At 47.0% G+C, this 14,763-nt stretch overlaps 1 protein-coding gene across 2 annotated transcripts in view; it reads left to right on the top strand.

Annotated features, from left to right (window-relative positions):
* Window positions 1-14,763, top strand: part of LOC122399910 — a 177,225-nt gene that overhangs the window by 135,947 nt on the left and 26,515 nt on the right. Inside the window, exons 5-7 of one of the 2 annotated variants that reach the window (XM_043400971.1) lie at window positions 5,766-5,893; window positions 9,106-9,999; window positions 10,532-10,708. In XM_043400971.1, the coding sequence (XP_043256906.1) occupies window positions 5,766-5,893; window positions 9,106-9,999; window positions 10,532-10,708 (1,199 nt within the window). The remainder of the gene's footprint in view (window positions 1-5,765; window positions 5,894-9,105; window positions 10,000-10,531; window positions 10,709-14,763) is intronic. The other variant, XM_043400972.1, reaches the window with a different exon arrangement.

Genomic DNA, 14,763 nt, shown 5'->3' with positions numbered 1-14,763 from the left:
TTTGGGGGGAATTGTACCTTTAAAATAGGGGTGAGGACTGAGTTCCGTGTTTCTCGTTCAATTCCAGCTCTTTGGATCGGAATACGAGACGGGGATACTCGTTTCTTCGCGGGTTTCGTCGAATTTAATTATTCATACAGTTATCCGCTTCAATTTTTCTTGACGCGCCCGCTGTGGTCCCGAGTTCGTCCAGAACGGAATGCATTTCGTCGCGGCAATTTTCCTCTGGCCGCGGCTCTCGCGTTGATAGAAATTGCATGTAAAGTGTCCCCTCCCCCTCCGCCCCGTGTGACATTGCATTTCGTTGACCGATATACGCCGCGGTGTCGCTCTAAACGGGATTATAATTCGCGAGAAAAATTAAATCTCTGTCGACTTGTCTCGTAACGAATTCGTCAAACATAGAAGGACACGTTAAAATGCAATGAACGATGGAAAACTTGGCCTAATCGACGCGATAAAACTCCAGAAGGAGCCTCGCGTCCCGACGAAAGTTAGGAGGACCGTTCGACAACCCCAAAACCGTGCAGAAGTTCCCTGCGTGGTTGACGGGCACGAAGCAGCCAGTCTACCTATCACGTGACGATACGCGACATTAAAATTCATAAGGCGACTCGCCTATTCCCCACTTTAGCGCCCCGCGGCCCGAACGAGCCTCGCATCATATATTTATAGAACGCCCTCGGATGCACACATGCATCTTGCACAGCTTACGCTGTCCGGTCGATTTCGGTGGACGCTTATCCGACGGACAAATACGCACGGCTTCCGCCAGAACCGTATTAACCGTATCGTCCGTAAGCTTACACGACAAACAGAACGGCGAATCTGTTGAGCGTTAACTTCGGCTAATAGGCTCTACTGGGTCGGTAAAAAGCCGATTGATAGGTCACTGGTCGGTAAAAAGGCGATTAATAGGCTCTACCCGTCGGTAAAGAGGCGATTAATGGGCTAGCGGTCGGTAAAAAGGAGATTAATACAGGCTATCCGTCGGTAAAGAGGCGATTAATGGGCTATTGGTCTGTAAAAAGCGGGTCAATATAGGCTACCTGTCGGTAAAGAGGCGATTAATGGGCTAGCGGTCGGTAAAAGGGAGATTAATAGGCCTCCGGTCGGTAAAAAGGAGATTAACAGGTCACCGGTCGGTAAGAAACCGGCCAATAGACAATCAGTCGGTAAAAAATAGATGAATAGGTTACCAGTCGGTAAAGAGTTGAGATGTAGAAACTGAATAGGGTCAAGATCAAGCTTGATAATAATAATAATAATATAATAAATAGAAGGAACGTCCCAAAGGAGTAGAAATTAATGTGATGGAGTTTTCGTGGGCTCGTTCGTGTTTGCAAGGAACTTTTTGCGATTAATGGGCTAGCGGTCGGTAAAAAGGAGATTAATAGGTCCCCGGTCGGTAAGAAAGCGGTTACTAGACAATCAGTCGGTAAAAAATAGATGAATAGGTTACCAGTCGGTAAAAATTTGAGATGTAGAGACTGAATAGGGTCAAGATCAAGCTTGTTAATAATAATAATAATATAATAAATGGAAGGAACATCGCAAAGGCGTAAAAATTAATGCAATGGAGTTTTCGTGGACATGTTCGTGTTTGCAACGAACTTTTTGCGTGGAATTTTTCATTCCCCAGCCGGGGGTTCATTATTTTCTCAGTTGTTTATCGTCGAAATTCTCGATGACACTGTGTTTGGTTAGATTAGAGGATACCAACGGTGCTCTCGGGCCGTTGCGTCGCATCTCCGAGATGACACGAGTGCACTCACGGTGCGCCTATGAATCTTGCCTCGGCTCGCATGAATGTGCACCGTGCACGCGAAATACGAAGGAGAGGGCTCCGTAGCTGTCGGTACGGTGACAAATTTCAGGTGGATGGCGAGGTGGATAGCACTGGGCTCGAACGAACGAAAGTAAATCAAGTTTCGCGGTGCCGCGAGCAGAGGCGAACTTTTTCAAATCCGTTGAAAATATCAACGAAGGTTTCGTCGGATCCACTAGTTTTCCCATGACAATTAGCACATAAAAAAAAAATCTCATAGAAGAAATTTCGTAAAGTTTACGTTAATAGATCATAAAAAAAACGACGTGATATCGTAAGATTCGAGTCTCTAGCGTAATTTACACGATGTTCAGAAGCTTCTATGGACGCGAGACGAGTCCCTTTCGAGCTCAATGAACGGGGAACGAAGTATCCATCGAGCGCCAAAAAACTGGCGGAAACTTTTCCGAAGTTACAAGAGGGTCAGCGTCGTTAATCATTCCTCGGCCGTTCTATAGACGCATACATTATTCAGGACCGTCCCCGGCGACGACTATGCATAACTTTTGTCGATGTTCACGCGCCGGTTCTTCGAAAACGGCCGGAACACGCGAACCGTCGCGACAACGCGGTAAGAACCGTTCGAGAAATCTTTTTATCCCTTGCAATTAAAATGCAGATCTCGCCAAATGTAAATAGAAGCTTCCCCCACTGCTAAACGCCATACTCCATAAGGGAAATAAATAAACTCAACATAAAAAGAGGTAGAATTTTTTTTTTTTTTTTTTTTTTTTTTGACCAATAAATAATTTTACAATCCTCCATTTTGGATTGTGTTTTAAAATATTGTAGATTGCTTTTCAAACGCCATGCTTCACAAGAGAAAAAGATAAATGTAATATAAAAATGGGGTTAAAATTTTGTTGGGGGTGAGAAAATTTTTCGAACCGCTATTTTGGATTATTTACATTTAAAAAAAATTGTAGGTCAGTGTTATGGTGTAGTGTGATGAGAGAAAGAGTTTGGAATAGTTGTAGGAGTCGAAAGATGCTCGATGCAGGGCGTCTTGGGTTAGGGGTGGCTCGTGGCGGGGTCAAAGGTAGCGCGGGGGTGCCGTAGACGCGTACTTAGCGCCCCCGACTGTGCAAGACCACTCGACCAGCACGTACCGGATCCTTCAGACGTACCTACACGCTAGTAAATTATCGCCCCCGTACGTACCGGGGGAAGTGCAGCTCTCGTTGTTTTACATCCCCTCTCTGTCTTTCCAAACCGGGTTCGTTCGTTTCCCTTCGCTGCAACCCTCTTCGTCGTTCGTCCAACCCAACGTGCCAGTCCCCCCACTTGCTTTTCTCTTTGTTCTTTCGCGTTTTGCCAGCCACGCTACTCCCCCCGGTCACCCCCCTCACGCCTCATACGCGCGATAAAAATGAGATTTACGGATTATTCTGTGTCGCCTCTGGATTCTGCATCGCCGCTCCGCCTCTCTTTTTCATTAGGGACGCTTAATTTTTCAGCCCCGCGTTCGAAAGTGAAAAACGAAAGTGTCGCGCGAGTCACGAAAACACCCCAAACGCGCAACTGTTTACCCCAGAAATAGTAGAAATTAAATCAGAAATAATCTTCCAATACTCCACTTTTAATTTCGTCCAGATAATTAAATGTTTATTAATATTGAAAATTGCAATTTTTCCTGCAACCACCTCTTCTTGTGAGTTTAATTCGCGTTCCAGCGACGGCGTCAATTAGTTGCGTTGCGCCTGCATTCGCGGCGCCGTTTCTTGCGACGTTTGCCAACGCGAACATGGGAGGAAAAAAGCAGCTACTTATTCGTAAACCGCCCTCCGCTCGCGACTCGTTCCAAAGATTATACTAGCAAATTGCCAAACGGATACCACGTTTCGAAACTTGGCGCAGAGAAACTCTCTTTCGAATGCAATTTCAACGTTGGTATATCTTCGCGAGATTAAATTCCGTGTATCAGAAACACCTCTCCCCAACATGACAGAGATTGAGTCATCCTGGACCCAAAAGGTTGCAATATCAAACCATTAAAAACACTATAAAATTGGCAAGTTTCGAGAAGAAACCAAAGTAGACGGGTCAAGAAACGGTTGAATAATCGATACGCGATATTTTCCAGGGAATAAAACTGCGTGAGTCTTTCGCGGATACGCCCAGGGACGTTCAATTAACTCCGACGTAATTTCCCTGCCATCCACGTCGGTCTTCCCAAAGATTGCGGCGCAGAAATTTGACTGACGTTTTCGTTCTTCGCGCGACGTCTACTCGAACATAGTTACAGGATCTTTCCATCTAATTGCCATAAATATTCATCGTGCGAGAGCATTTCCATAAATAAATTATAGCCAGCGGAGTCGACCCTTTCGACGTGCCGTTTCTTTCGAGCTCGAAACGCGATGCATCCCATGTTGTTTTCTTTTTGCTGATGAAACTCGCGAGAGACGCCCGGAGACGCCCGTTTCTGTGTCCGATGTGCGGACAGACCGCACGACGCGACGCTCGTTCCTCGAACAGACTGCATTTCTGACCTGTCAGCGGCACGCCGCTAACGAAAATCCTCCTCGTCTCGCCGGACGAAACCATAACTTCGTTGCATCGCGGTTAGAAAACCAGCGCTCGTCTTAGACCGTTTCTGATACATAAATCACTATCGAAAGTAACCTATCGACACTTTGATAGGCCCCCAGTCGATAAACGTGAGCAAAAAGTCGGTAAAGAAGTTGATTGATAGGCCACCGGTCGGTAAATGTCGATAAAAAGTCGGTAAATGTCGGTAAAAAGGCTGATTAATGCGCCACCGGTCGGTAAATGTCGGTAAAAAAGGCGGATTAACTACCAGTCGGTAAAGTGTTGATATAATTCGGTCGAACGGTCGATCGGTAGTCTTTCTTGCCTTTTGAAATACCCAAACGGCAATTCATTAGGGGAACATAAATATTATTCTCGGTGGAAACGGTGAAACTGTCACATTCGTCCCTTTTTCGATTTTTGCTTGGACGGTGGCGTTTCCGTTTCACCTTCGGTTTCGTGTTTCCTTTTGAACCGTTTCTACCCTCTAATTCGTTGAGAGCCACGACTGGAACTCTATGTGCCATTAACCCAAATAATTCCAAGGCGCGATCTCACCCTCTACGAATTCCTACCCTTCTTTGGTTTCCTTTTACCCTTCTCACTTTTCTTGTTGCGCGTTTGGATAGCGATTCCCTTTGAAATAGATGGGTGGATCAGAGCGATTCGTTCGGGAGAACAACTTCTACATTTAAATTTAACGTGACGTTAATTGGACGATTGAATTTTCGCGCGAACCACCTTCGATAACATTGAAGCGAAATATTCTACAGACCTCTCCGAGCCACATATTTACAATGTTCGACGAGCCTCATCGTTCCGGTAAAACCTGTCGGTCTTATTGCTCGTGCTATCGGTTATTCAGTGCCGATTACGAGCCTCATTACACGGTGAATATTTAACGTTGGCTTTATTCACGAAGAGGCAACGTTAAATAGTCAACGCTAAGGAGATAATTTTCCAGTGGATTATTCAATTAGCCTCGCAGTAATTAGTTCCCAACGAGAACCACGACCACTCGCGATTCCGAACTCTCGTCCCCCGAGGGTTTCGATATTTTTCGCGAAACAACTTTTTACACACCGAGTAGAGTCCACAGGTTTCGATCGGTAACTTATTCATCGATACTTTACCGACTGGTAGCCTATTAAGCTCTTTTTTACCGACCACTAGCCAATTGATCTGCTTCTTACCGACCGGTGGCCTGTTAATTCGCTGTTTTATCGACTGCTAGCCAATTAATACGCATCTTACCGACCGGTGGCCTATTGATTCGCTGTTTTATCGACTGCTAGCCAATTAATCTGCATCTTACCGACTGGTGGCCTATTACTTCGCTGTTTTATCGACCGTACGTGGACAAAGCGTTGCAGTTGAACTAATTTGTGGCCGTTTCGTGTTTCAGGAACGCCTGTCACGATTCCTGGACCCAGCTGCGGCTGTCGCCAATGTTCGGCTGCATCTGCCCGAACAATCAGATCAAGAAACGCTGCGACAGGATCTTCTCGATGGTGAATCACAATCCCTGCGTTGGTGAGTATGAAATCGGGTACCCCGTTGCGATCGCAAACGTTTTTTCTTTTCTCTTTATGTACACGTATATACACAACGTGGTACATACAGGCATCATACGTATCATCCAGTGCCGTTACACACGAGACTTTCTCGCTTTGGAATACTGTTATTTTTTTTGTTTTTCTTTTCGTTGTGACTTGCCCTGGAGCCAGACACTTTGCGACCATGAATGGAACGAGTACATACATCGTATACTGTTAATTTAACCGTATTTACTAGCGCACCTTGTGAAACAAACGACTTGTTGGTGTTGTGAAGTAACGTGTGTATTATTTTTGATTTTTGGATATGACAAATGTCGATTTACTTTTATCGTACGTCTCGTTGAGAGAAGTTGCCCGTCCCCCCTTGTATATTTGTCTGTATCTTTACACGGAGTGACCATTCTTTTAGTCATTTTTTCGACGTTCGATGCCCTCGTCGATCCTGGATGGAGAAGACGATATTGTCTCGAGAAATTAATCTTGGGAGAAATTTTTGTGGAGAAATGGGGTTTCAGCTATCTTAGAATGGAATTAATATGCGATCAGGGATACTTTTACTTCTTTTTTGAGGGGGTTGAAAAGACGCTACGAGGCAATTACTTTCGTCCATACGGGGGTGTTTAAGGCTCGTGGGATGATTTTATATAGCCTCTTTCTCCGGATAAGCTCCTTTCTCCTTAATTAACCAAAGGCTACCGGTATCGAGATGTAGATAAGGATTTCATCGCGTGGCAGGCTCGACCTTAATTTCACTGAAATTCGAGCAACATCTTCCATACCTTCGATCCCTTGCGCCCTAACGACGCCCTCTACCCCCTATTTTTAGGCTCCTCTATCTTCGATTAAGATTAATGTTTCATTCATTTCGAAATAAAAAAAAATTCAGTGCTTCGGTGGGTGATAGAATCGAGTCAGTTTAATCGTGTTGTTGAAAATCGAGGATCCTCCAGGATCGACAGGATGTTCGTGGCTGAGAAGACGACACTTATGGGCGTAAGTACAGTTGCCAACAACGAGGCACATCCATTGTTCCCCCTTTGTTTTGAGCGAAAACGATTGTCATTGCTGGCAACAGACGAGAGCAACAGTGACCAGCGTGCACTCAACTTTCTACGTTTCAGCGCTGAGGAGTCGAAAAGTCGATATCGTCCAGAGTGCCCCAAAAGTAAAATAATATCTTAGACGTAACGATCAGAAGATTTCCGCGAGATTTCACGAGTAGAGACGAGGAGGAACGGTGTAAGGGTGTTCCTCGAGGCTCAAGTTAACTCAAACGCGACGTTTCGAGAAATTTGACACCACAAAATGGGAGTCATTGCTTTTCGAAAATTTTAAATTAAAATCTAAAAAAAATCGCGAGAAAATGAGTTTTGAGACTCCTGACGAGCCTGAGAATTGGGTAGACGATCGTCCCGGACCAGGAAGAGGATATCCGCGATCTTGAAAAATACCGGGTGTCCAGAGAAGATGGCAGCCCACGGAGGCCCCCGGATCCGCCCTCGAAATCCTCGAATGTCAAGGAACGTCTGCACGACAGCACCAGCACCCCCTAAGTACGCATTCTCCCCGAAGGATTTGCATTTCGTGAACCATCCCCCATTTTGTCACCATCTCCATCACGGTGTTACTTTATTTCCACTCCCCTTCGATTTTACTATCTCACAACCCCTCAAAAGACACGCTGAAACAGTCAAAAAATAGTCTATTTTTTTTTATTTATAATTTTTCAAAAATTATTTTTTTTTATTTATAATTTTTCAAAAATTATTTTTTTTTATTTATAATTTTTAAAAAATTATTTTTTTTAAGAGCTTCTACTCCTAAATAAATTAATTAATTCATTTTACTAACTTTCATAATTTTCTATTTATATTTTCCTGTCTCCTCAAATATCACTTCATAAAGTTTTGCTTCCGACCTCCTCCATTTTAATTTGGTTCGATCGAAAAGCGCGCGCGATTTAAAAATCGCAGAACGATGTCGCGGATAAGAGTTCCGTGGGAAAAAAGCCTTCGGGCGAGAATGCAAGGAGATTATGCACCGCATGCCCGTACTTGCACGTGAGATTCTCTTATTTCGTAGGCCTTTGCACGTACTCAGAGCCTGCATGCCCCGTACTTCGTCGAATTTCATTCTGACAATGCGCATGACTTCGATTAAAATCGCCCAACTGTCTTACTCTGTTTTACTCGCTCACTTACATACTCTTCTTCTCTCCATTCCCCCCTCTCTCGGATCCAGAGAACACACTCTCCCCGGAGAGTTTCGATGTCGTATCGATAATCCATCGAGTTTTGCAAAATTAAGACGTCCAGTTACGAGAGAAGTTCGCAAACAATAGCACCGATAACAAGATAACTTCGGAACCACGGGTCACCGGTATCACCGAGTCTATTAAGCGGTTAAACATTGACGCGTGGTTCCGAAACTCTCTCACATACTCGACATAATTATCGCGCCTTTCGTTGAGCAACCGATCCCCTACGAATTCACAAAAAAACAAACACATTTTAAAAATTAACTAGTATCTCAGACCAATGCTTTAAAAATTTATTTCGAGTTACCTGCGACAAAGTACCATCAACAACAATATTTTCTCGGTTTTGGAGCGAGAGAACGTGGCAAAGATTCGTCTGGTGAAAAGATTGCGAGAAAGCCGGGGCCGCCGGGGTGTTAAACGAACCAAGTCGTAATCGGAATTGACGTTCGACCTCGGTTGCGCCGGCTCCGGGACTCCCTTTGGCACTCCAAGTTCTCTGGAAACTCGGGGGGAACGCCAAACGCCTAAGCAAACGCTTTACTCGCGAGCAGTCTTGGCTTTGAACCGATCTCCCTCCCTCCAGAGAGAGAGAGATCCTCGTCTTTTTGTCGACCCGTGAGTTTGATTGACTCCTCCGGGGGACGTTAATGGGCCACGATAGACCTCACTGCACCATAGCTTGTTTCGTAATGAGAGCATCGGTTGCTAAAGGAAAGTTCACAAAAAGAAAGGTGTTGATCCAGGAAAAACATCGAAAAAGTGTTTAACCCAGTACCATCGCCAGCAAGTATGATACCACCAAATATCTCACCACTATGACACCACAAAAGCGTAGCACGTACCACGCGAACCCGTGCACGTGTACCGATGCGATCACGCACCCCACTCACCCCGTTTTCGTCCGCGTCTCTGCTTCTGTGTTACAGAGTTCCTGCCCTCCTCCACCTCCGTAGACCTGTCGGGCACGGACTCGGCCCTGTATCCGTTCGACCCGCAGCAGGAGAGCTACCAGGAGATCTGGTTACCACCGACCAGTATGTACCCCTATTTTCTGTTCCCCGGGGCCGCGCGCACCTCGTACTACGACCACGAGAGCACGTACGACGTCCAGGAGCCCGGGCAGAGGCGTCAGCACGGCCACCGTCACCAGCACGGCCGTCATCAGGAAGCGCCGGAGTTGCCCGGGAGGCCCGGTGTGCTCGTGGTCGAGGCGTACGATCCGCGCGGCGATCACGAGAACCGGCAGGGGGCTCGTGCTGGCGCCGACAATGAGCACCAGAGGGAAAAAGATCACTCGATGGAGGGACCTGGGAGCTTCTATGACCGCGGCTCTTCTTCTTCATCTTCCTCCTCTTACTCTTCGTCTTCTTCCCCTTCTTCATCTTCTTCTTCTTCTTCCACGTTGTCCAAGCATGATCGTGCCTCCAGCACAGTGCACCTGCAGCCAAGGCACTCCCAAAGCGAGCATGACGCACACCTGCACCATCATCACCATCACCAGCACCACCAGCACAACCCTGCACCACCCGCACCACCGTTCGCCGCGACGTCGTCGTCGTCGTCGTCATCGTCGTCGTCGTCGTCGTCGTCGCCGAGTTATCCGCCGCCTCGTCCAACGCCTACCGTGGGCGAGACGAAACGAGTCGAGAGGCCCGACCTGGTGCAGCCGAAGAAATTCGCGCCCAGGCCCACCTACGAGCACCGGGCGATCTTCGATCGCGCCGACGACGACCTCGATGACCACGAATTCAGGATCGGCGCGCTGCCAGTCGACCGGCTCTTCGATCTCCGCGAGGCCTTCGAAGGGTTCGTCGACCAAGGTTCGTACACCGGTGTCAGGGTGCCGTGCCCCCCGGACACCACCCTCCGAGTCGATCGTCGATCGTCGAGCGCCGCCTCTACCGCCAAAGGATGACGGAAATACCAAGTGGCCCGGTTCTTCCCGAATTTATTGCTCATTGACACTTTACCGACCGGTAATCTACGTTACCGACGAAACACAGTCGATAAAACCTTTGTCGGTAAGCATTACCGACAAAGAAGATTAACAGACGGTAAAACAGTCGATTAAGTGTCGGTAAAGTGTTGATCTTCGATCCTAGATTCCACAAATCCTCCGCTCTCGGTTTGACGATACTTGTTGCCGTTTTTCAAAGTCGAGAACCGCGAATAGCTGTCGATTCGAGCCTCGATAAAGAACCAAGGAACGCTACGGCGACATAGAAACTGGCGATCTTCCGTTACACGACATCCTCGAGCGACATTGCCTGTCACAGAAGATCGCTCGAAGATCCGCGTACTCCGTTTCTCCTCGTGTTTCCTCCATGCTCCGTTACGCTTGCTCGTTTACAGTGAAGGTCATCGCGCACCCGGACAACTCGACCAGCTTCGAGGTGATCGAGTCGCAGCTCGAGAACCCGCTGATTGACGCCGAGCACCAGGATCTGCTGGCCATGCAGCAGCTCTCCGTCCCAGGCGGCCATCATCACAAACAGCATCGCAAAAAGAACCAAACGGACGATCACGATCGTGAGTAATCGTTCGATCACTCAAATAATCTTGTCCATATTCCCTTTTACCGACAAAAAAACAGTCGGTAATAGCTTTGTCGGTAAGCATTACCGATTGATAGTCGGTAAAAGCTTTGTCGGTAAGCATTACCGATTGATAGTCGGTAAAACAGTTGATGAACCGTCGGTAAAGTAAAAATCTTCGATCCTATATTCCATTTTAGTACAAGAAGAGGGCAATTGCATATTTCTCAGTAGTGTATCCATCTGACGTGGTCCATATATGGGTCACGGGCAGTAAACGCGTGTTTAACTGTAAATGTAGATTCTCGGAGGAAAACGGTCGCGATTTATACGCAGCTCGTGGCCAATTGGTCCCGTAACGTGTACATCGGGATCCGGGCGCGAAGTTTCCAGGTTCTTGCCGTGTCGGATTAAAGTTCGAAATCCGGCGGGCTCGAGAAATAATACCGGTAGATACGGGGCCGGGACAGGAAATGAGAGGACTCGTAGGTAAAATTAAATTAAACTTTCGCCGCGATAAAGTTTCAGACCCGGGCGAGCGCGACGTTACGCGATGTTATGCGCGTACGATCGATTCCGCCGGGCGAAACTTCTCGCGAAAAATTTACGACGCGCCCCCGGGGGCGAATTCGCGGGATAATTTTTGGCAGGGGAAGACGAGAGAAATACATACTTTTCTCTTACCCGTAACTCACGGCGGGGGTTGATGGATGGACGAGTTCTCTAGCGTTAAACAAGAACGAAACCGTGACGGTCAGCGCGATTCCACGCGCAGTAAATCCTGCTAGGAGGAGAAATACCGGTCGCGGAATTTTATTTGGAGGATTTCTATTAAAAAATGAATGGGCCAGAGTAAGACGAATAGCGGGAATCGATGAAACGCGTGGTGGCCAATACGAACCATAACGCATCGAGAATTGATTGCATCCCGATCGGGCGGCGAGTAATTATCCTTGGTTATCCTTTAATCCAGCGATTACCCGCGTATCGATGTTCCGTCCGGTGATTGATTCGAGCGAAACCGATTCCTACGGGCCGACGAGCAGCGCGAAGCTATCGTGTCCCGTAATCCGGACCGTCCGAAAGAAACGCGGGGATGACTGATTTTTACCGATCGGGAACGTCACGCGGAAATCGAGAATTTATTTATTTGCTCCTTTCCGTTCGCTCGTATATTTCTCCCCGCGTATAAACGAATTAAAAACGCCGCCGCGTCTTCGAGCGTGGATGTAATCAGTCCCGCCTTTCACAGCCGCGTGGAACAAGCGAGCATTTCCCGCCACTCGTCGCGTCCTAATTAAAATTCGTTCGACCGCTTATTTACCCGTTTCTCCGGCGGACGGTAACCTAACGAGTCGCTATTTTCTCCGGGGTTCGGAAGTCGAACTCCCGACGGGTCCGCGACGCGCTGGAATTTCGCATTCATATATTCAATTTCGATGGAGCGGTCCGCGGGGACCTCGTTCCGTCGACCAAGAAGGATCTTGGACGCGTGGACTCGATTCAGAGAAAAATCGATATAAAAAGTCACCGTTCGCTCCTTCTGATAAAGAGTGACTCGTAAAATTTGGGTGGTTATTATCACAATAAATGCACAGAGTGGGGAATTTGTCGATTCAGATATTTTTTTCCGGGACTCTGACGCGACGAAGCGTGAGAGAGAGGAGGAGGATGTAGGCGCAAAATCGTTGCTCGTTATCGGCCAAGTTAAACAAACGGGTCACCGTAATTATAACTCCGGTACGCGCATCTAGGTCCGGGCATGCGCCCGCCTCCGTTGCACCTGCGAGTACGTTCGAGCGTGCTCGTCAAAAGTGCGCCCCTATCGATTTCGGATATACATATACAAAGTAAAATCCGTCGACCGCCCTACATTTTTTGTTTTCCCGCGAAAACGCCATCCACCAGACGCGCATGCGCCGTCAGCCTTACGGTCAACGTCTCCGGAACCGTCTTACGACTGTCTCGAAACGCGCGTTAAAAGCGCATAAACTTTACACTCGCGCAACTCGGAAACTACTCACTCCTCGTGCATTATTTAACCGCCATTAGCAGCGGCGAAGCTTCCTCTTTAAAAATGACTTATAGTTTTTCTCAATCCGACTTACCGTTTTGGAGATATCGTCGTGTAAAGAGAATTGTACCACTCACGCGTGAGGTCAATGACCCCGTGATGTAAACAATGAGATGTAAACAAACCGTTGGCTCCGGACAAAAATCGTCATATCTCCGGAACTAATAACGCTATCGACTCGTTCAAACGCTCATCTTAAAGGGAATTTCATCCCCCATCCGATGCACACGTCGATTACAATCATTTCACCACGGAGAAGCTCATATTATCAAATATTCTCAAACAACTTATGTTGATGTGACATTTTTTACTCTTCTCTCCAAGTGCATTCGAACATTTCACCCCAATAATGGAAGAATACACCAAATATACGATGTTTGAGGCTTACCAAAGGATGTGTTCCCCAGCCAGAAAGTTTATCAGGCAACCGTGACCTATCGTACGAACGAAGTTTCCGTAGAAAGATGCAACGAAAGCTGGAACGTGTCCGTGCATAAGCTCGGCCCCTCACGCCGCCGCGAAAGAATAATTCACCCCTGCAATTAACCCCGAAGGAAACAATTCACAGTCGTTGCAATTGTTTCCACCGTTGCACGCGATCCCAGACCGGTCAAATAATTTTTTCTTCCTGGGAGAGTGTTTTTCCCCCGGTTCGATTTCCTCAAACCTGCATCTGGTAACGACTACGATTGCTTAATTATCCAATTACCTTCGAAACGCGATCGCCGAGCTCGACGGGGGAAAGTCGAGGCTTTTCCTCGCCATTTTCTCCGTCTATCAGCGGCCTGGTAATTGGTCATCCAACACGGAGAATATCCCTTACACCTCGGAATATACGATTACAAATTTTCTCTCGGTTGTTTGCAGAAAATGGGGGGTGGTGAAATTGTTTAAATCGCAAAATCTGCCCGGAGGGAAATATTTCGGCGATCGAATCCAGATTCCTCGGTCGTTTTTCCGGCTCGATGGGAACCGATTCTCCCCCGTTCGCGTGGCTAACGAGCTCCGTCGAATTTCTACGTCCGTGCACCTGCGTCACCGGAAAGGTTCGGGGGGTGGCTGCCAGTGGCCAGATATATCCTGATAGGAGGGAGGGCACACGGCATCGATCTCGAGAAGCCAGACGGACACCGGTTCCAATTACCGCCAGTTCGAATTGGTCGTGTTTCTCGAGGAATCTGTCTGCGATCGAGTCAAGTTATCCCGCCCCACACCCACCCCCCTCGTACCCTCGAACTCCTACGATTGATATTCCTACGCGAAGTCATCCTCCGCGTCCTACCACGACAAACTTGTCTACGAGTTTTGAGGAGAGTTCTTACCCAGGAATGGTAACAGCAATTTTAATTGGAAAACGGTGATAGGGCGGGGGTATAAAACGCCTCGAAATTAATTAAGCGAACATTACGATCCCCCTCCCCCAAGAAATTGCTCTTTATTCGATATTAGAAACGCCGTTTTACATCCTCCACTTTATTTGAGGCGAACGATGTCGATTATAATTTTTTTATTTTTGTTTAAAAAAATTTTTTTTATCGATGATTCATATCAGTATCGACGCTTTCAAAAATTGATTTTCGAGTTGAGACATGGAGGGGGGGGGGGGGGAATAAATTTGGATGGAATTTTTTAATTTTTAATTTTTTAGGTTACGAAAATAAGTACTGAAGCAAATTTTATGTTATGTAATGTTTTGCTTTGGCAGTGATGGTGTTAATTGAGTATTTGTAACTCGAAATAGGGTGAAATTTATCGAATACGAGTGTTTGAGGAAACGGTTTGCGGTGATTTAGATTAAAATTGACGAACGAAATATTTCTGGGTTTAAGTGGGGCTAGTTAAGGGAGGTCCAAGGTCAAAGACAAAGCACCCTCGGGGTAACGAAGGTTTCGAGAACGGTAATCAAGGCGGTCGAAGGGAGGACGCTCGTTTGTCTTAATAAAGTGCGTCGAAGGCATGTTCCTCGCGACGGCTGA

This window comes from Colletes gigas, unplaced genomic scaffold, assembly GCF_013123115.1.
Source record: "Colletes gigas isolate AHSC1104 unplaced genomic scaffold, ASM1312311v1 Colletes_gigas_Sc00015, whole genome shotgun sequence".
Taxonomy (NCBI): Eukaryota; Metazoa; Arthropoda; class Insecta; order Hymenoptera; family Colletidae; genus Colletes; species Colletes gigas.
The sequence above is the reverse complement of the archived record's forward strand: the minus strand, read 5'-3'. Positions and strand labels throughout refer to the sequence as shown.